Source organism: Notamacropus eugenii, chromosome 2 (assembly GCF_028372415.1).
Source record: "Notamacropus eugenii isolate mMacEug1 chromosome 2, mMacEug1.pri_v2, whole genome shotgun sequence".
NCBI lineage: Eukaryota > Metazoa > Chordata > Mammalia > Diprotodontia > Macropodidae > Notamacropus > Notamacropus eugenii.
The window spans coordinates 183,945,189-183,967,374 of NC_092873.1; the positions used below are offsets into that span (position 1 = coordinate 183,945,189).

The following is a 22,186-nucleotide window of genomic DNA, read 5'->3' on the forward strand; positions in this document are numbered from 1 at the left end:
GATTCAAAGTTTTGGAGAAACAATCTTCACCAATGAGGAGAGAGTCTACGGGTGCTCTATTAATGGGCTTAGATGCATGAAGTTTAATAGTGAACTTTTTGCCACCTATTCTGTCAGCTTAAAAAATTCTTCACATAATTCTTGGTTCTAGAGTGTGTTCCAAATAGTTGAAGTAGCTGAATAAGACTAATGAATAAATAAGATATTAGTGGATGATTAGATGGGGAAACAAACTCTATGCCATGATAGGGGGCTGATAGAAGAATTTATCTATCTGAAATTCTGCAAGAGCTTACTCTTCACTAAAATAAGAGTAGCTAATAAATTCTTCACTTGTCCTAATGATCATTTCATTAGTTAAAAGGAAGAGGAAACTTCTCTTCTGGATTTTATTCTGGCCAACAAGGTAGAACCAAGTGACTAGAGTAAGTATGACAGAAACTGTTTGCTGTGTAGTGGCAAGAGTCTAGTTCATAGCAACTGAAAGATAAGAAATTACTGTACTTAGCTCTGTCAGAGTGAGAAGAATCCTTTGCCCTTTGGAAATTTGGACCAGAGTGAACACTCTTCTCTCTTTAATGTGGAAATAAAATACCTGCAGTTGTGTGCCTTTGGTTTGCTTTTATTCAGCAATACTTTCAGAGATGCATTATAATATAGTTAGCCAGTCTTGGGGAAATATAATGTGACTCCTAATGGCTTCTCAGTACACGTATATTTGGATTCCCAAGAGGGAAAACCTCCTGGACCAATATTATTTCATTTTGATACAGAGTATGAAGCACCCATGAGTAAGTAGAACAACATGAAGACTGTTTTAGTCTCTTGATATTTTTATCTTGTCCCAGTATGGGATGAGCTGGTATCTCTGCTTCCCAGTGTATGTTATATTTTGAACACATTTAGTGGGAAGGATGAAGCTGAGAGGTTTGCCTGGTTTGTGGTTGGCTTCTAAAATCATCACTTACAGCAAACCTGTGAGCTTTGCCTACATGGGACTCTTAATTTTATTCATACACATAGCTGTATGTATTATAGTATATTGTATTGTACCATTATAGTATATTTTGCTTAGTAACATACAAATGTTTCTGTCTTTACTTGTAATATCCTAAGTGGTTATATTACATGTAGTCAAAGCTCCTAGTTGATTTAACAGTCACTTGTTTAGGTGATGATTTGTTATTCCCTGCTCTCCCCTCATTCTCTCTATTGGTATTTCATGTTGTCTTTGGACAGATGATCGTGCTAGAGAAGGAAGTAAAAGCCAGGCACAGTCCTAGTTTTTGGGAGAATGGATTTCAAAGAATTCAGAAAAAAGCATTGTGCTATGTTAAAAAAGATGACCATATTTGGTGTTTATTTCCAGACTGTGTCACTCACTCAACTTCTTTGAATTTCAGTTTCCTCTTCTGTAAAGTGAAGTAGTTCCCAAAAGTGGACAATACCACCTCGTGGCGGGGTACTGAACAATGTGGGGGGGGCTTAGTAGTCTCAGGTACATTGTGGGGGGGTGTAATAAAAATAAAGGTTTAACCTAACGTAACCCCAGGGGAGAGCTGAGTAAATTTTTTTTTTTTAAATGGGGCAGTAAGCCAAATAAGTTTGGGAACCTCTGGATTAGATGATCACTAAAATCATTTCTAGGTCTGAATCTCATGGCCTAAATTTTTCAATGGAAAATCTATCCAAGTGATTGAATGCTCCCAAGAAAGAAATTTTGATGACACAAACATAAGTGATTCCAGTGAGGGAGAAAACGGGAAGCTGTCTTTAAAAAAATGGATTTGGGTATACTGGGAAACTCAGAAACTAGTTGTGATTTTTAAAAGTTTTCAGGATAACAGAGGTGGTACATTCTCACAAGCATAGCCTCCCGAAAAGGCTAAAAATCAGCATTACCTATCTGAAGTTAATAATTAAAAACTAAATAAACTAAAAGCACTTTAAAAGATGATACGTGGTTGGGACCCTGATTATACATGATAGATATTAAAGCATTCTCTTCTACCAAAGGGAATGATATTCAGCTTGACAAAATGGAATCAAAATTGGTTAACAGATATATGAAATGATCAGTGAGGAGATTGTTCAATAGCACCAGGCCCATTATGTCCCACCATAAGGGAAATACTTACAGATGTAATTGCTGAGCGGCTTTTCTTAATCTATGAAAAAATTCAACTTTCTCAGAACATTGGTTTGTTCTTATTAAGTTTTTCAACCATATGAAACATACAAGAATTAAGAAAAAATTTATAATCAAGTAGATTATTCAGTGATAGAGTTCAGCAATCAGATAAAGTGCCCCGGGTTTAGTAGAACTAGATGGCTTTAAGTCATTGAAGATAGCTAGGTATTTTCTTAACATCTCCTAATTTATTTCAGCTTTCATTTCCCTGTAAGCCATTTTTGTTCCATCTTTCCTAGTCTGTGCATCATCACCAGTAAATAAAAGTGAAACAAAATAGAAGCAAAGTAGTTCTATCTTCTCTCTCATCATCCATTGTCACCTTCCTCTTTGTTCCAAGCAGGTGTCCTTAATTATATTACACTGCACTTTTGCCTCCAGCATAGCTTTCTAAAAAACCACCTTTTGTTGTTTTTAGTGTTTATTGCTGACCTCATCTTATAATGATGGTTAGCCTCCTTGGCTGTGTTCTTATGGGACATTGTCACTTTTATTTCCAAAATTTGGTTAGCTACTTAGCTTCCTAATACTTGAGTTCATTGATGAACTCCCTGTATACCACATTGTTCTCTTTAGACACATTCCCATCCATTTTGCTTCACCTTAGAATAAATTAATCACAATTCTTTCACCATAGTTTTGTTCTTGAGAACTTTTCAACTCTCTTAAGCCAATTTTCCTTCTAAATTCTTAGGCCATAGAATCCTAATGATCATATCTTTGGAATCTACTTCCCTATGGTATTTGTCTTCTTATCTGTTAAAACTCTAAAATAGCATGGACATAGCTTTTAAAGGGTCCTGACATGTTCATTTCAATAAACATTTCTCAGTGATCAGAAATATGTCTATAATAGCATTCTCCCTTGTTCCTTTCACTTCCCTGAAAGATATAATTATTAGCAAAACAGGTTAAGAATTTATTAGTTTCTAGCAATTCCTTAATTCCAGGGGTTCCTAGAGAGCTAAGATGCTGTCTATGTCACTTGCTTTGTTCAGTGTCCACTATGGTGCCCATGTGCACAAAGCATTTATTAAATTGTATGTAAGGATAATCATAATGGCCTCCTGTCTCTTGTCATCAATTTCTCACCTTCCTCTGGTTCCTCTTATCTAGCTTTTGAGCATAGCCAGTTCTCCTTCATCCTTAAATTATTACTCTGCCAAAGAGTTCTGCACTTCTGCAGATGAAATAGAAATTCTCTAGAAACACTCAATTCATTCTATTTGAAGAAATGAATTTATAGTGAATCATTCATTTGGGTCATAATTATTTGAAATTTGCAACAATCTATTCAGTAGCTAGACTGAATTTCCCTTATAGACCTAGATACCATTTAAGTTTCCTTCCAGATTTACAATTTTCTGATTCTACAAATAAAAATCTAATTATACTTTGAATGCTATTATAGTATTACCGCAATTTTTGTTATTTTCATAATACTTTTTTAATTGAGAGAAATGAAGCATAGCTCTCTATTGTGGTCTTTTGCAGCTATACTGTTATAATATTTATTTATGGACAGTATTTAAGATTTGGTACCTCACACTATTAATGATATTTTAATGTCTACATATCTTGTCTCCTCAATTAAATAATATGCTCATCAAGTTAGAGAGTGCATCCATGGCTTTGTGTCACCCAATAGCAACTAGAACAGTGCCTTACAAATAACATATTCTCAGTAAATATTCACTGATTTATTGTTTGAGATCAGATATGACGAAGTTAGCTAAGTAGAATTAGTTACTCAACAAGCATTTCCAAAATATGATACCAAAAGCATATATTACTTTTTAGGAAGAAGTAAAGTGGGTGGTCACTGCAGACATTATAGTACTTAAAACCAAAATCTTGCTTCCTGTGTTTTCTCTTTATGATTTTCATGGCTAGCTCAATGTCATTTCCTTTATCTAGGTCGTAATAACAGACTAGGTATGTTATCTTGGGTAAGTGACTTCACCCCTCTTGGTCTCAGCTTCCTCTTCTCCAAAAAAAAGAAAAATGAATTGAACTGGGAGAGTTGTAAAGTTTCTTCCAACTCTGAAGTTCTATTGAGTACATGAAACAACGGAAACAGCAATGAAGGATGCTTGGAAACTATGGAGAGCAACTGAATTTAAACAAAGACTAAATCTGAAAATTATCATTGAAATGGTCACTGAAACCTCACGTTTTTATGGGAGTTTTCTAGGTTGATGAATGCAGAAACAAAAAGTAGCATAGGAAACCAGACCGATGTAGAGCCATATTTGCCAGTTTTCTTTGTGTTACACCTACTTAAATTGAGGACCGTGTTTCTCAGTACATATTCCTTTGAATCTCTTATTTTTTGGTTGCCCTGTGAATTTACCTTGCTCCTAGAAACACTCCGTGACACATACCTAGTTATAATTTTCTTGCCACCTTATTTTCTTTTGTCTTCTAAATCAGGCTCCCCAAACACTGGTTTTTTATTCACCCTGTGACCCTTGGGGTAAAATTGGGAAACTGTTGTGCCCATTTTGGCTTGTTTAGGACTATCTGCAAACATGGATAAGATTTTGCTAATTGAATATAATATTTAAATTTAATAAAAAGGTACTGATCATCCAGGAATTTTTTTGTGGAAGTTTTCTTTCACCACCACAGCACTAGTTGTAATGCAGTTTCACAAAACTCAGCAGAACTACTCTGCTGTTTAAAATGTCTCTTGTAGTGGGAATCAACATTTTTACACATGACTAAAAACAAAACACTCTTTTGATCATAAATGATGAACCCTTAGTAGGAAGACCAGATCAATCTGAAACAGTAGTTCTGGAACCAAGCAACAGTTTCTGAGTTCACCCCCAAACTCATTAAGTTGTATTTTTCAGTGTGAAAGAAAGGAACTCTTTTGATTGTTTGATGATGTAAATTTGCCAAAAATTCAATCATAATTTTACATTAGACACTGGGCACAATATTCATCACCTTTATAGGGCCTCTTTGGAGCAACTTTTGGATTCCTAGTGAAAGAAAAAGGTTTTTTTACCTCTGATTCAAGGCATAAGGGATAGGAAAACATTTTGTAAGATACCTAAACATCTAAGAAATAACCATAAAAGCTGTTTATAATTTGTTTGTAGACAGGATTAAATTATTTTTGATATATATATATGTATATATATATATATATATACATATATATATACACACATAACTATGCATATGAAAAGATTAGGAGCGTGGTTCTGAGTTATAGCCCTTTCCAGCACTTTTGAAAGATGAACGTTACTTAGTAGGAAACAAAGTTAAGCAATGTTTCTTTAGATGAATTTCTGCTTGTTCGTACTGATTTGATCGGAGACTTCTTTTGTTATCAAACTGCTTTGAAAATTTTTTTATTGATTGGAAATTATCACAATGCATTCTTCCTACTTATGTGGATGCCTTTTTTATTCTTCTTATACCAAAGACAGTTAAGAAAATACTTAAAACTATAGTGTCATTCTAAGGGACTCACGATGAACAGTGCTGTCTACCTCCAAAAGAAGAGAACTGATGAACTCTGGAGTGCCAACTGAAGTATAATTTTTTCACCGTCTTTATTTTTCTTCCCTTTGTTGTCAACATGGCTGATGTGGAAATATATTTTCCTTGATTTCACACATATAATTGATATATTGCTTCCTTTTCAATGATTGGAGGAGGGGCTGGAGGGCAGGAAAGAATTCAGAACTCAAAATACAAAAAAAAGAATGTTTAAAATAAATGTTTCCTAAGAAACTATAATATCTGAAATTAGAACTGTTTTATGTTCTAAAACTTCTAGAACAGAATTTAAAAAACATAAAATTATTTGCTTTTTTCTGTACTTGGGTAGAGGAAAAGGTGAAGAAAGATTCATATTTAAACTGAATCATTTCACATGTACATGCATATGATATAGTATAATTTTATGAATATGTTATTTTATAACCAAATCCAATTAAGCTGATTATAAATTATATAAATCACATTGACCTTATTAAGGTTATGAGGAAGAATATGAGGGTGAAGCATGCTTCTCACTTGTTGGTAGTGAGGTGTTTGACTTAGAGGTGAGGAATGAAAGGTACATTTTCAGATGTGGCAAATGTGTTGGTTTGTTTTTCTTGAATATACTTACTTGTTAAAAGGGAAGGCAAGTAAATAGGCAGGGATGGAGATGCAAAAAAATAATAAAGGAGCAAAATTAGAATGTTAAAATACATAGTGGAAAACAAAACCTCAGAAGTGGTCACTAGCAGGATACTTTTGTTATATGACAGTTATAAACTCTTAATTTAAAAACAAATTGAACATAAGAGAATTTCATAGTTTCATATACAGACTTCTTTGAATATTGAAATGTTCATACTTGAAATGTTCGAATACTTGGAAGATTAAGTTCAGAAGAAGGAATTCTATTATTTTGTTATGTGATCCTTTAAATTAACAAAGATTATTTATAAAGTGGTAGTAACTGAGACTTTTTTGTTTCCTATTACAGAGCAAGCTATATATGGAAGGATTTAGAAGCCTAAAAGAAGGAGAACCAGTGGAGTTCACATTTAAAAAATCTTCCAAAGGCCTTGAATCAATACGGGTAACAGGCCCTGGAGGGAGCCCCTGTTTAGGAAGTGAGAGAAGACCCAAAGGGAAGACATTGCAAAAAAGAAAACCAAAAGGAGATAGGTAATGATTGCTTTTTTCTGCCTTACAGTTTTGTAAGACTTTAAGAGATTTTTTAAAATGTTCCTAATGTCTTCTTAGGACATGTTTGTATTGCCCCCAAATAGGACCATTTTAATAGAACCCTACCATGACATGGATAAATAAGAAGTCATTTTGTTATGAACTTTCATGTAGAAGGTATCCAAAACTTAACACTAATTACAGAAAAAAAAGACCCTTAAGTACTGAGCAGTCAACAGATCCTGTTGTGAGTCTGTAGTGGCAGAGCTGAAGGAGCTTCCTTTTTGAGTTCTCCTTTATGATATCTCTACGTGGTATATATTTCCTCTTGTTATTCCTTGAAGCTCCTTTGCATGTATTAGAACTGTCTTCTCCTGCCAATGCTTTTACTAAATTGGAGACATTATTCTAGTCCTTGGAGCACTTTTGAGGCAAGCAGACATGTAGAAAGGAATGAGGTAGTGTTCAATAACACCTATAACCTTGGATCACTGATCAGATAATCTAGTAGATACCAGCCACGGGCTTCTGAGAGGGAAGCAAAGTGGGATCCAGTAGTTCAAAGGATAGCTTAAGCTCAGTGGGTAGTTTGATTTCTACTGTCAAGTTGCAGGTAAGAGTGAAGCTTGTAAATGAATGAGGGCCACATTCCAGGCTCTGTGGGATCAGCAGCCAGCCTTAAGGAATCCAGATAGAGCTGTAATGTCTAGTTGTATGTTGCCTAGAAAGAGAAGCAGGTCCTCTGTGTATTTAGTTTATTATAGTAAATATAAAATAGTAAGGGATGGATAGAAGAGACATTTTGAAAAATGAACCAATAGGATTTACTTGACTTGTTGGACATAAGGGATTTAGGGAAAAGGGAGTTGTTAAATAATACTCTGAGGTTTTGAGTCAGCCGGACTGGGACACTGCTGGTGATATCACTAACACAAATGGATCAATTCAATGGGAAAATCAGTTTGGAGGAGAAAATAAATTGATTTGTAGATGTACTGATTTTGGAGACAGATGTAGCAGTCATAAGAAGTAAAAGGAACATCTTGTGTAAAGACTATTAAATAATCCTTTTAGTATGCTCCCAATTAGATAATTACTACATTATAATGTTCAGGATGTTGAGGAACTTGGGTAGATTTCAGAGAATGAGAAGAAGAATCCAAGAGTTAGAGAAAACAATGAAGGAACTGTTATTATTCAGTCTAAAAAAGAAATGGAAATTCAGCAGATATTTACTGTCCATTTAGGGCAATATGCTAGATGTAATTGGAACTTTTAGTCAGTTTTAGTAATATAAATATGGTCTGCAGTAGAATATAATTTACAGAAGCCTACTTGTTTCCCTCTCATACTATGTGCAAGTATGTAACTTATTAATCATAGTGGATCACATTTTAATCTAGTACTTTTAGGTTATAACATTTTCTTTGCAGTTACCCTGTGAGGTAGGTATTACAAATGGTATTACCATCTCCATTTTATAAATCAAGAAAATTAAGGCGCATGCCAAAGGTTTTGCAAGTATAAAGTGATAGAGTTGGTATTCAAACTCAAGTCTCTTGCATTCAAAACCAAGGGTCTTTTCTTATCAGTAAAGCACTATCTTGGTCTTTCATTGTTTATTGCAAAGGGCTTACCTTTCTTATTACTCCAACCTGGAGTTCTTAGCCTTTTATGTGTGTTGGAACCCTTTCTCAGAATAGTGTTTTTAAATGCATAAAATAAAATACCTGGGATTACAAAGGAAACCAGAGGTTAGTAAAAATAAAGATTTTTTTTTTCCCCATCCAAGTTCTTGGAATATCCATGGAACTTCAATAAACTTATGAACCCCAGGTAAAGAAACCCTGTTGTAACCAGACTTTGGGATTTCTGTGGACTGAGATCCAATTTCTGCACATCTTAATGCATAGCACACAGCTAAATGATGGTCTCTTGGTTTCTCTGAATCCTGTGAGTTGATTAAAACATAACACAATTTGATTACAAAGTTTACTAGGAATTCTTTTTTCATTTCAATATTCAGAAATTATATCAATTCTTGTGTGATTCAAGATGACCTTAGGGTTAGTATACTTAGGAAAAGAAAGATAGACTTTCATCTATATTCAGTTTGTGGTTTTAAAGTCAGCTGGGTTAGTTACCATAGTAACTCAGAAGTAAACATTTGCCAAAAGAAGGCAATCCTAGTAGTTTCTGCTGTAATTGCCACATGGCTTACAAAAATATGTGTGTAGCGTCAAAGAGATTACCCTGCTTGGCGACAGGAAGTAAAACTTTGTAGCCCTATCTACCCAGAAAGACAGCAGTCACTTTCAATAGCATTATCTTTGATTAGCGAGCACTGGCTTTCATACTTTAAGAAACTTGTCTATCTCCTGTAACGTTTTGAAGAACGTATAAAAACTAACCTTAATTCTGTGTACTTAACAATATATTTGCAACTGCTAAACTTGTTTTATAATTAGTTTGAAAAATGTCAATAATTCTATAAAAAAGAAATTTTAAAAAACTCTTTATTATTGGATAGTCAGAGAAATTTTTTTTAAATTAAGACAACTCAGAATATCTTTGGGATTTGACTGTAATTTGAATAGTCACTTGCACTGTCCACTTTTACCAGTTAAATTTTGCTGTATCTGAACAGCAAAAACTAGTCAATCCTGTAAAAACTATTTTGAGGTCCCTAAAAAGTAAGAACAAGTATCACAAGTGGTGAAAATTCCCCCTCTACCATTATCTTCTTTGTCCAAATGAAAACAACAGAACATAGAACTGAAGAAGTGATTTGGTATGCACTAGTATTCAAACTAGTAAGACAGCCCTTTCGTGTCTTATATGAAAGATGTCAGAAGACCTTGCTTACTCATTAGTGATGTGTAACATTTCATTTTGTAGCTTTCCAAGTCTTTAAAATTAATCACAGCACATAGCTGATGAAAAACTGTTGTGGGTACTAGAACGTCAAATATCCCCGTAGTTTTTGTTATTGGGGCAACTGAGCATCTATAACATTTGTAAACTTAGCACATACTTTGACTATGTAAGGGAATTAATCTAATGCTTGGAATGGATAATACAATCATTTTAGGATAAAATAATTAAAAACTTTTATCATTCATAATCAATAATATGGTTATATATTTGAATTTTCACCTCAGGCTTTTAAAAATTATGTAAAATTTTATTTTTATTAAACAAAGAACAAAAATTTTTTAAGATTTTATTGTGTCTTCTTCAATCATAAAGTGGGCTAGGAATTTATTTTATTTCCCTTTCTGTGTTACAACTCTTTTCTTAATATTATTGTCATATAATATGTTTTATTTAAAATTAAATAAAATTTAAATTTTACCTTAAAATACTAAATTAAAGATTACTAGCCTCATGTCTTGCTGTTCTTTACTTTCCTCTATATTTATTTTCAATAGAATGTTTTGCATGTCTATCATCCACTCTATATGGAAGAGAGAAATAGTTTCAGCACATATTTAAAATTTTTAATGAAAAAGGTAGATGATTCTGATCACTTGCTGTCTGATTTTCTTTAACTTCCTTCTTCCTCAGAATACCACCTGCCAACTTCCTTTCTCTAAAAATAGCTCAGTGTGGAGAGCACAGTTATTTCTACTGTTTATTGGGGAAAGAATGATTTCCCTTCTTTTCTATAATTATTCATTCTAACATTCATAAGAAATAGTAATATTAGCAAACAGCTTCAAAACTAGGCTCTGTTCTTTAATAACTTTCATTTGTAACTTATGTATAAGATTTATATAATGATAGCTTATTTTGTTGTTTTTCTTTTTTCTTGTAATTTCTTTGAGGGTAGAGACTTATCTTTTACTCCTTGATACCATCTTCTCTCTCTACTACACATGCCTAGAAAAGGGCTAGTCACATAGAACTTTGTCTTTCCATATATGTTAACTCTTTGGAGATCTTAAAAATATAATTTGAAGAAAAGCAAGTCTTCATGGAGTGTTCTCATTCAATATTTCTTAATGTTTCAGCTGTCACATCTGATTGTAAACATGGTGCTTTGGTTTTCTATTTTGAAGCTCAGTATTAGCACAATTTTACTTAAAAGGCAGGTTAATAGTGAAAGTTTAAGTTTAGTGCTTCAGTTGTTTAATAAAAATCTTGTCATTTGCCTTGAGAAGCATATGAGTTCTTTATATGAACATTTTGGAATCATATCAAATTCTTTTTTGCCTAAATTGTAGTAAGCCATCTATAGAATTTAAAAACTGATTTGATGAATTCAGCACTTTTAATTGTTTAATAAAATTGTGTTACATAATAGAGATATTTTCTTTTACCATTTATGCTATTAAAACTGTTAAATGAATAGGATTAAAAAATAATGCCAAGTTTGTCATTGTTCGTGAAATTCCCATTTTACTAAATTGTATCTTTGAGTAATTCCTTTTTGTCAGTGCTTATATATGATAATAGTAAAACTATTTTTGTTAGAATTTTTCCAGTAGCTTCTGATGAAAATTTAAATTAGAGAGTTATTCAAAATCCTTGCATTTTGTTCACAAGGACTTTTCCTCAACTGTGGGAAGTGCATTTCTGCTTGTCTGAAGAAAAGGGCATTTATTTTTAAAAGAAAATAATCTATACACTGCCTTCATGTACAGCAAGACTCCTTTTTCACTAATAGTAATTATAATTCCACCTCTAACTATGTTTACTATAATAAACCTTTTTTCACTTATCATCTGAGATGGAGTAATTTAACTATTTTGTTTTATCTTATTTTTCAGTAAGTTGTACTTAGAGGACAACTAACGTCCTGTGCTTCAGAGTATTTGCAACACACGTAAGACAATGAATTTTTATGTTAAAGTTAGTTTTTTCAATGGCCCCCCACTAAACTCCACCCATTTTAACTGGTCCTTTTTGATGATTTTATTTAAAGGATACTCAAACACCTGCTGTGGGGAAATAACAATAATCAGTGTTGCTTAGGTACCAGAGATAAGGTTTTTGGTAGAGGCATATCAACAAATTCCAGTAAATAATTGTTTCATCTTTATACTTCTGTGATTAGATTTTGGAATTTGCTGTTTAGTTGGTTTCTTTTGTGGAAGAGAAATCTTTCAGGCATGAATTGATAGGCCAGATCCTTTGAGGTCTGTCTCCTCTGACCTATGACCCCTATTCTTACAAGGTCAACATCTGAGGGCAGGAGATTAAGGCAGTTTAAAGACTGGAATGGTAAATGGAATGGAAAAATTAGCCAGCACATTTTGGGTGCAAAACATCAAAGTCATCAAACAGTTTACTTATTTTAAACCTGGCTTAAGGGTATAACAAGCTAATTGTACTGTGCTTGTTGGTGTAAGAATATATTTTTAAAAAATCTTGGAAGAGTTCAGACTATACATTTTTTAAGAGTTTAATTCAAATTAAATTGACAAATATAAGTGAAAAAGTAAAGGACTGCAAAATGGAAGCGCTCTTACCACTATTACCTTCTGTTGCTGAGTTTTTAAAAAATATTTTCATTGGAGAAATGTTGGATAAAGATTTTAAAACTTAATAGATTTAAGCTTATTGATAAATCATTGACAAGGAAAATAAAATTGCACTTTTGGTGTACATTGCCTTGCTAATTAAGTAGTGGTTGCCAATTAAGTTTAAATGTTATATTTCATTTTTATATAAACCTATGCATTTAGAGATTTTAGCTAAAATATGAAAGATGGCAGAGAGTGAATCTTAAACAGGTGGAGAAGCCTAGTATGTTATCTTTATCGCCTTTTCTTTTTTAATATGCCTTCCCTCCTCGCCTTTCTAATCTTTCATTTTGCTTCATAATGACATAATTGTCTAACAATACAAAAGGAACCCAAGTGTGTATCACCTCTTAATTGCTATGTCCCGGCCTCTACTAAGAATGAATTCCAAATAAATTCTTTATTTCATGTTTGTCTGTTTTTCAGAGCAATTTTGAGAATGTAGTTTCTGCTTCTTACTGATTGGTGAGGGCAGGATTTGAATGGCTCAGCATTACTTCAAGGTACCAGAAAGGCATAAAAGTAGCTGAAGGAGTTAGTAGCCTAAAGTGAGCACCTACGTCCCCAAGAATATTCTGTATATTTCACATTGCCCCCATGTCACTCCCTAGGGACTTAATTTTCATTCTGGTTTTCCAGATCTCTTCTTTCCAGGATTATTTGGTCAGGGATCTCTTAATGAGGCAATTATAAGCTGTTTCCTTCATTCACATTATCTTAGCAGATGCTCTCCCTGCTGTGACCTCTGGATAGGCTAGTCAGACAATGTGCCATTCTCATCACCTTCTTCAAGACATTGTATAGGACTCAGCTTCATTTGGCCTTGCTTTAAAGTCTTAGTGGATTCCTGATAAGAATAATCAAAAGTGCTTGTCAAAAAAAAACAAAAACAAAAAAAACACCAAACCAGCCCCAAAATAATTTTAGCAAAGATATTCTGGTGTCCTCATGCTTTCTCCCTTCCCCTCAAAAAAACCCACATTGAAAATGAATCACATGAAAAGTTAAACATTTCAAAATAAGTTTAATGAATAAATCAAGCAACTACTATTGCCTTTACCCTTCATATATTGTACCATGAATAAGTGGGATCAACAGTTCACCGCATACCTTCATTATAGGGCTATTGTGAAAGTTAATTGGGTAACTTTTATAAACTACTTAAATATCCTTTTCAGATAGGATAATTTAGCTACTATCATTCAAGTTTTTAGCAGGTATATGCCATTGGTTCGCTGTAGAAAAGTGAAAGAATATAATTGTTATGTCTTTTATTTGAGAATTGTGGTGTCTAGTTTGTTCTTATCATACTTTTGTCGAAGAAAAACAGAATAAGGGTGAATGCAGAAGCAGACAGACCCATGGTATACTCTTCCATTCAACCAGATAAATCCTCTAATTGAATATCAGTTCTGTGCCCCAACTCCCATGAACAGCAGTAGAGATTAACAAAGTTGTTAATAGCTCTCCAACTATCCATCTTTATTCTCTATTAATAGGGAAGTACAAGTCAAATTCTATTTAGTAAAATTCAAGAATGTCCAAGTTTATCTAAAATTTATGAAACAATTTTGCATAAAACAAAATGTTGATTGAAACCAATGGGTCAATGGTATAATTTGAAATCTTTTTGTTATATAGAGTTGTTTGTTATAATGGCTTCTACTTCAACATTGTCTTTTTGCACTTACTGAGAAGTCTTAAGCAAAATAATTATAATTTTTGCATTGAAATATAATACTGAAAATTACAATTGATCCAAGATGCATGCTTTTTTTTACTGTTGCAAAGTAGTTCAGTCTTCATTTGTAAAATTCTTTAATGTTACAGCAAGTTTTTTATATGAAGAAGGCAGTATACAAATATAAATTAAAAACAACAAAAAAATACCCTTAAGAAAAAAAATGATCTTGTGAAGTATAATATTACTTAGAGCAAGACCAGAGAATGCTGATCAAGAATTTGAAACTTTGAATTTTTAAAATGTTATAATTTTTGAGTTGTACCTTCACAAAGTTCTTCAGTGCCTAAACATGATTTCAAAGTTACCCTAGGCTCTCAAAGACTATGCCAGTGTAACAAGAGCTCTTTCAGATTCTATAGTGTTAGAAAGGATTTGAGTATGGTCCTGGCAACAGAGTGATTCTTTTTTCCAAGGAAAATTCTAACTAAATAAGGAAAGTCTCATCATTTCTAGACTGTCTACTTGTTAATGAATTCTTTGACCATAGCAACCCACTAGATATGGTTAGCACTGAATAAAATCACAAAAAAATTAAACTGATTATATTTTAGCAGACAGGAAATGAGACTTGCTACTACTGATATGAATGTCATTCCTGAATTAATCCTCTGGATCATCACATGATTGGCTTGTTAAAACAAAGATCAAAATTAGTGTAGAACTTCAGAAAAGAATAAAAATATATGGTGGGCAGTTTAGAAAACTTCATCCTTGTCCATATAAGGCAGTTGTTGATTGTGAAAAAATGGGATATGGATAGAAGAAAAACCATAGACACAGACTATATTATTTTCATCCAGAAGCTTTGCTAATCTAACTTTTCATAATGAGGAGTCCAGAACAACATAGAAAATGCCTTTAAAAGCAATTGATTTACTTGCCAACAAGAAAGTTATGAATATTAGGAGCAACACTGCTTTAGAATAAGAAATGAGAAAACTCACTTGTAAAATCTTACAAAGTAGGATTATGCAAAAATAAATATCACCTCACAAAACATAGAAGCCATAAAGGACAAATCCATTTTTGAAGAAAGCTTGGCAAGATATCCAACTAAGCAAAGTAATTTAAAGATGAGAATTAAAGGAAGACAAGAAACAATTTATAAAAAGATTTCCAAATATTTTTATAACAGATTATTCACCCTCAACGTCAGTGTAAAAGCCAATTAGCCTCTAACTTTCCTGTCTTGAATTTATTTGTGGAAGAGGTAGAAATGAAACTGAATTAATAGGAAAAACAGCTGGATTTGAAAAAGACTGCATAAAGGAAATTCATACTTGATATAACACAACCGTGAGAACATTGATACATCAATTTGTAAGATACTGAATTGAGTGGAAGACACAAAGGTATGAAAAAATGTTGGGTCTTATTAATATCCACCCCCACCCAAAAAACAGTGACCTATCTGGCTGCCTATAGATTTGTAGATCCGGAGCTGGAGGTAATCTCAGAGGCTATCTAGTGCTAGTACAATCTCCTCATTTTACAGAGGAGGAAATTGAGAAAGTGGTCAAATGCCTTGCCTAAGGTCACATTAGTAGTAAATTATTCCAGAGCCATTGCTCCTTTGACTATACCACAATGAACCCATCTATATCAAATATTTAATAGAATAGTATATATGCACAAAGTATATACACAGTGCCAGTTTTTTGTGCTTAGGTGACTGGGATGGTAGTAAGAACTGAGGTTTATTGAGGAGAGAATAGGGAACTTGGAAGGGAAAGGTGACGGATTTAGTTTTAAACATATTGAATTTGAAATGCTAGTGAGATGTGTACAGATGAAAGTATATTGTTGGTACTTGGGAGCTCTGGAACTAGAGGTTGGAAGAGATACAAGGGTGGATAATAAAGTTTTGGGAGTAGAAAGAGAATATTTGAAGGTGCTAATGAGAACTGATGAATAAGAAGGAGGAGAAAGAAAAAAGACAGAACTGATCATAGATTTCAGAGAAATACCAACCATTAGGAAATTAGAAGTATAGTTATTGAAGGTGATAGAAAGGAAAAAATTAGAGAAATTGAAGAGCATAGTTAAGCAGATGCCAAGGAAGAGAAATTTTCAAGGTCAACCATCTCAAATGGTGTAAAGAAAGTAAAGGAGTACTGAGAAAAGGCAACTCCATAAGTCATTGGTGCTCTTTCAGAGAGCAGTTGTAATTGAATGATTGGAGTAACCAGATTGCAAGAAGGTAATTAAACACAGAATGGAGAGGAAGTAGAGAAAGTGAATGGAGACTTCTCTTTTGAGTAACATGACATTTATTTTGAATAGTATATATACCTAAACATGTCATGAGGTAGAGTTAAAAGAGCTAGTGAAGAGAAATATGAGGTACTAGGGAAATTATGATTAGATCAAGTTCTTGAGAAAGTGGGAGGGGATAACCTAGGAGCATGGGTATGGGATTATCTTTAGGACGGAGGAGGGGAAACATCTCTCTCAGCCAGGATTTGATGAACAGGATAAAGGGAAAGCCTGGCAGCTTTTGCCAGTGGACTTCAAACTTTCTAATAAATTAGGTAAGTTAATATATTGCAAGTGAGATTTACAGAGTTGGGATTGGAAACAAGTCTAGAAAAGCTTTGCAATAACTATATTTGGAAGTGTCAGAGAATGAATAAGATTTGAATAAGTAGAACAATACTGAGGTAACTTGAGGGTCAATAATGTGAATTCATAATGTATCTAGTAGTTGTGTGGCATTGTAAGTAGTTTTTACAAAAAAAATGGTCATCAGAAATGAGGCAAAACAATATAATATAGGTATTCTAACTATCACTTAATACAATATTTTGTGATCACTGTATTACGTTTTAGAAATCCCTAAGATAACAGTGCTCACCATTTTACAGTGAAGAATACTCTCAAATATACCTCAAGTTTTTATTATACCTTATTTGAGTTATAAGTGGAAATTTCAGCTTCTGTTAATAAAGCTATAACATTAAAACAATTGGAAATTGTTGCTAAACATTCACTTTTTACTGTTAAAATACTTTGTTTAATATTAAACTTGCAATTATGTACTATTTTTGGAACCACAGTATGGCATAGTAGAAAAAATGCTGGATCTAGAGTTAGAAAGAACTGGGCTCAGATACCTCTAATTGTTTCACCATAGACAAGTCATCTAACCTCTCTCTACATCAGTCATTTCACTGGTTTAAAAAAAATCTACTGCCTAATTATTTGTTGATCATTTGTGATCCATGGTAGTAGAAATGAGTTTTCATGTTAAGTAGATTTGAGACAGTTGTTTATCTTTTTAAAAAAGCAATAATTTTCATTGTCTTCTTAATACCAATTAAAATAAACCTCAAATATTTAATATTCAAGTCTCTTATGACCTATGGTCAGTATGATCCATAACATATTGTGAATAGCATTGGACTGGTGGTGGTGGTAGAAATAGTGTGATCAAGTGGTATGATGCCATCATCAGTATCTCCTAAGTATTTTGGGGCTGGGAATACTCATAATTATCATCATCTTAGCTCATATTTATACAGTTGTTTTTCTTTTACCAACCATTTCCCTCACAACAATCCTGTTAGGTTTATAGAGTAAGTGTTATTTTCTCTTTTTTATTGATGAGGAAACTAATTTCTTTGATGACTTGCCTATGATTCTCAAATAAGATCAAAAGAAACTGTAGGCGGAAAAAATCAGTCTCTGGCATGGTTACTCAACCTCTATTTCATGAAGACAAATTTATCAGAAGTGACATTCAGTTAGAATTAGGATAAAACAAGATTAAAAGTGTGTGTCACAGATATGGACAGAAAGAATTCTTAACCACGCAAGGGATAGAGGAATTACAAAAAATAAAATAGTTAATTTTTATTAGATGAAATAAAAATTTACATTAAGAAAATCAATTCAACTAGGACAATAGGGGAAACTGTCCCTTGGGGGAAAATCTTTGCATTAAATATTGCTGATAATGATTTAATATCCAATATGTATATATTTGTAAATAGGTGTGTAAAGACTTGCTCATTCCTTTTTAGGATTTCTCATCCATCTTTGATATTCATTTCCACCCACCTCTCACCTGTAGGATGCTCAGCTGTAGCTGTAGCATGCTCAGCACCCATACCCCAGTAAAACTGTCTCAGCAGACAGGCCAAACTAGGTTCAGGGTAACTAATAGGCCTCAAACCTATCAGTGGGTTAGGAGGATGTCTGCCTAAAGCAAGTGAAGACTTTCTTTGGCTGAATGGATGGATGAGAAAATTTGTTCCAAATGCCATGAAGGCAGATGAAGCAGGCTCTGTGGAGCTCTTAGAGCTTGGTCAGACATTGAAAACATCAAGGTTATCCACTGTATCCTGGGCCATTACCATTCTCTTGACTTTTGTCTTGCCCTTGGACTTCAGTGACTCTGGAAGAGTGAGGTTGACACCTTTGTGCTACTGTGCTTCTCTTAAGTACAGTTCATCAGAAAGTTAAGTATTGGTCATCTTTGAAACAATAGCATGTGTATGTATTGGACGAAAAGATGTTCCCTATTAGGTAAGTAGTCAATGAATATGAACAAAGAGTTCTGAAAAGAAAAATTTAAAACTATTAAAAAGCATATGAAAGATTGCTTTAAATCACTAACAGTAGGAGAAATACACATAAAAACAACTTAGAGGTTTTACCTTATACCTAGAAAATTGCAAAAAAATGACAAAGGGTAGAAATAATCAATGTTGGAGGAACTATAGAAAGACAGGTGCTTGGTGTGTGTGTGTGTGTGTGTGTGTGTGTGTGTGTGTGTGTGCGTGTGTATGTTAACATAAACTGTAGAAAGTCACGTTAATATACTATATGTGCATACACATATATATAAAACTGTAGAAAGGCATACTAATATGTTGGTAGAGCTGTGAATTAGTTCAGCCATTCTGGAAAGCAATTTGCAATTATGCTTTTTTAAAAAAGTATTTAAAATATCCATGCTTATCTGTCCTTTTGACTTGAAAGATTCCACTGCTAACTAAGCATGTTGTCCAAAGAGGTTAAAAATAATCATCAAATGAGATATTTATAAAATGTTTAGCCTACTATGTTCCAGGCACAAAAATGAAGTTGTCCCTTGAAGGAAAGGGCTAGTGTTCTATTGGGAGATAAATGCACATGTAAATATATGAGCAGATGAAAAATAAATTCATTTTTGAATGGGAAGGCATTAGCAGAAAGATTTAGAATTAAAATGGTAGGAAATAGAGAGCCATGGAAATTGGGTTTTTTCTCTTTTGCAAACCAACTTCATGTAGTTGTTGAAGATTTTTAAAAATCTGATTCAGATTGAGGGACACGAACCAAATTTTCAGAAATTCATATTTTTGTAGGTACCTTTGCCCTTTTAATTGGGATATTCTTTTTATTTTTTAAGGTTTTATTGATGCCTTTATTCATCACTCTTTTTCCAGTATACTCTCTCTATCTCTGCCTACTCTCACCTTTGAATCCCCTGTACTATATAAGAAAAATAGTACCTACTATGTGTCATGTACTTTGTTAGATGCCAGAGATATAAAAACAAAAATGCAATAGTCTTTACTCTCAGGGAACTTACTTTGGATCTGGGGAGGTAACAAGTACATACATAAACTTATTTAAAACATGAGGATGGGACTGGAACTGTGATCTCATTGGTTTGGTGAGAAAGTTTCTTTTTAAACAATGCAGGCTTGTACCTTCTCTCAGTTCAGTCTTAAAGAATTGCCTAGGGCACTGAGAGATATCCTGGATTACATGGGCAGTAGGACTTGAACTCTGGACTTCTTGGCTCCAAGGCTATTCTCCATCTCTTATGCCCCATCTCTATATAGAACATGTGCAAAATAAACATGAGGTAATTGAGGAGGTAAGGCACGAAAAGGGGAGAAGTCAGGCAAAACAGCAGTATCAAACTCAAATAGAAATGAATCTCTGGGGACCACATACTGACTTAGAAAACTACAAATTAACATCTGTGTTTTGTATTCTGTCTTTATTTTTGTTAACATTTCCCAGTTACATTTTAGTCTGGTTTGGGCCTCATTCTGGGAGCACAGACTGGGAGTTTGACACCTTTGATGTAGAAGATGGTGTTTAATCTGAATGTTAAAGGCAACCAAGGGTTTTAAGTATTAAGGAGGGTGGTATGAGGGATAGCCATTTCAAAGACACAGAGATAGAAGATGGAGAGTCATGTATAGTAAACAGCAAAGCCATTTGACCAGGAACATGGAATGCAGATGAGAAGATGGGGTTAAATTCTGAAGGCATCAAATGTCAGAGGAGTTTATGTTTGATCCTAGAGGAAACAGAGCTAAATGGTTCAGTGGATAGAGCACTGACTGAGCATGGAGCCTGGAAGATCTGAGTTCAACTGTGTGACCTTGGTTAAGTCACTTAACCTCTGTTTGCCTTAATCCACTGGACAAGGAAATGGCAAACCACTCCAATATCCTTGCCAAGAAAACCCCATGGTCGACAAAAGAGGAGAGTGTAAAAACAGACTTGAAGCTTAATATCAAAATTGGCAGCGAGGTGGCACAGTTGATAGAGTGGTGGTCCTGGAGTCAGTAAGACCTGAGTTCATATCCAGTCTCAAATACTTACTAGTGGTATGACCTGGACAAGTCACTTAACCCTTTTTATCTCAGTTTTCTCATCTATAAAATGAGCTGGAGAAAGAAATGACAAATGATTTTAATATCTTTGCCAAGAACCTCCCCCCCCCACACGATGGTTGTGATTTAGAGAGCTATCAGAATATTGGAGGTTACAGTTGCAGAAGGCGAATGACCTAGGACAGACCTGCACAGCTTGACTGGCAGTAGGAAGGGACCAAAATTAAAATAAGCTAAAATTCTTCAGGCAGCAGATAGTTTAGACTAGAGACAGATTGATGATGGTTGGTTGCCTTCAGTCACATGGCAAACAAGAGAGAGTGTGCAATTTCAACCCTACATTTTTCACCAGGCACCTGAAATCCTTTGGTGGGCTGTGCACAGCCCACAGGTAGTAGGTGGTACAGATCTGGCCCAGGTGATGGTAGATAATAACCTCCAGGATCTGGATTGAGTGATCAAGGAATATAGAAATGTCAGAGCAGTGATATTGAAGGAGAGTCTAGAAGTGACAATAGGGACCAAGGACTTTTTTCCAAGTCCCTATCTAAGACCATGTTTTTGGGGAAGAAATAGGAAGTAGGGGACATGGTAGGAGAGAAGGAGCAACCAGTGCTTGGGAGAGTAGCCAGAGGTAGTATTATTTAGGGACACAAACAGGCCTGAACACTCCCTAGTGCTGCAGATTAAAATGTAATTGGGAAATGTTTCTGAAAGTAAATAAAAATACAATAAAGCATAGATAATGTTATTATGTAGTTTTCTAAGTCAGTATTCCTGCACAGGGATCCTTATTTATGATTTAGTGACTTAGTTTCTGTTTGAGTTTGACACCACTGATCTGGAGAAAGCTTTGTCTCTGTCAGTAACATAAAATATCCCATGTAATTGGTCAGAAATAAGGGCAGAGGCCTCTACCAGTCACCCATAGTACTATGGAGAGGAGAAAATCATCTTTAATCATCTGTTCTCTAACACCTAAATTTTGATTGTCTTTAGTCTGAGTTTGGCTTCTTTTTTTAGAACTGTTTTCATTTACGTCCTGGTAGTTCTTACACCTATTATTCTTTTAGTTCTGCTTTATGTCTTCAGCATCAGTTTGTACAGTCTTTTAATGCTTCTCTGAATTTTTCAAATTTGTCAGTGCTGTAGTATTCCATTATATTCATATCCTGCAATTCCTTCAGCCATTCCCCAATCAATGTGTATCCACTTCATTTCTAGTTTTTGTACTGTCATAAAACATGCTGCTAAAAATATTTTATATGTATATAGGACCTTTCCCCCTATCTTCAGTCTCCTTAGTTTAGATATGGAGAGGTGGAATTCCTGAATCAAATAATAGAAATAGTTTTCTGTTTATTTAATTGACATTCCTTACTAATTCCAAATTGTTATCCAAGGGTTGATGCCATTGACAGCT

General features: G+C 34.0%; 1 protein-coding gene across 2 annotated transcripts in view; it reads left to right on the forward strand.

Annotated features, from left to right (window-relative positions):
- The window catches only part of LIN28B (lin-28 homolog B), a 111,978-nt gene that overhangs the window by 51,166 nt on the left and 38,626 nt on the right, over positions 1-22,186 (forward strand). For both annotated transcript variants that reach the window (XM_072642939.1, XM_072642940.1), the window contains exon 3: positions 6,687-6,871. In XM_072642939.1, coding sequence (XP_072499040.1) covers positions 6,687-6,871 — 185 coding nt within the window. The remainder of the gene's footprint in view (positions 1-6,686; positions 6,872-22,186) is intronic.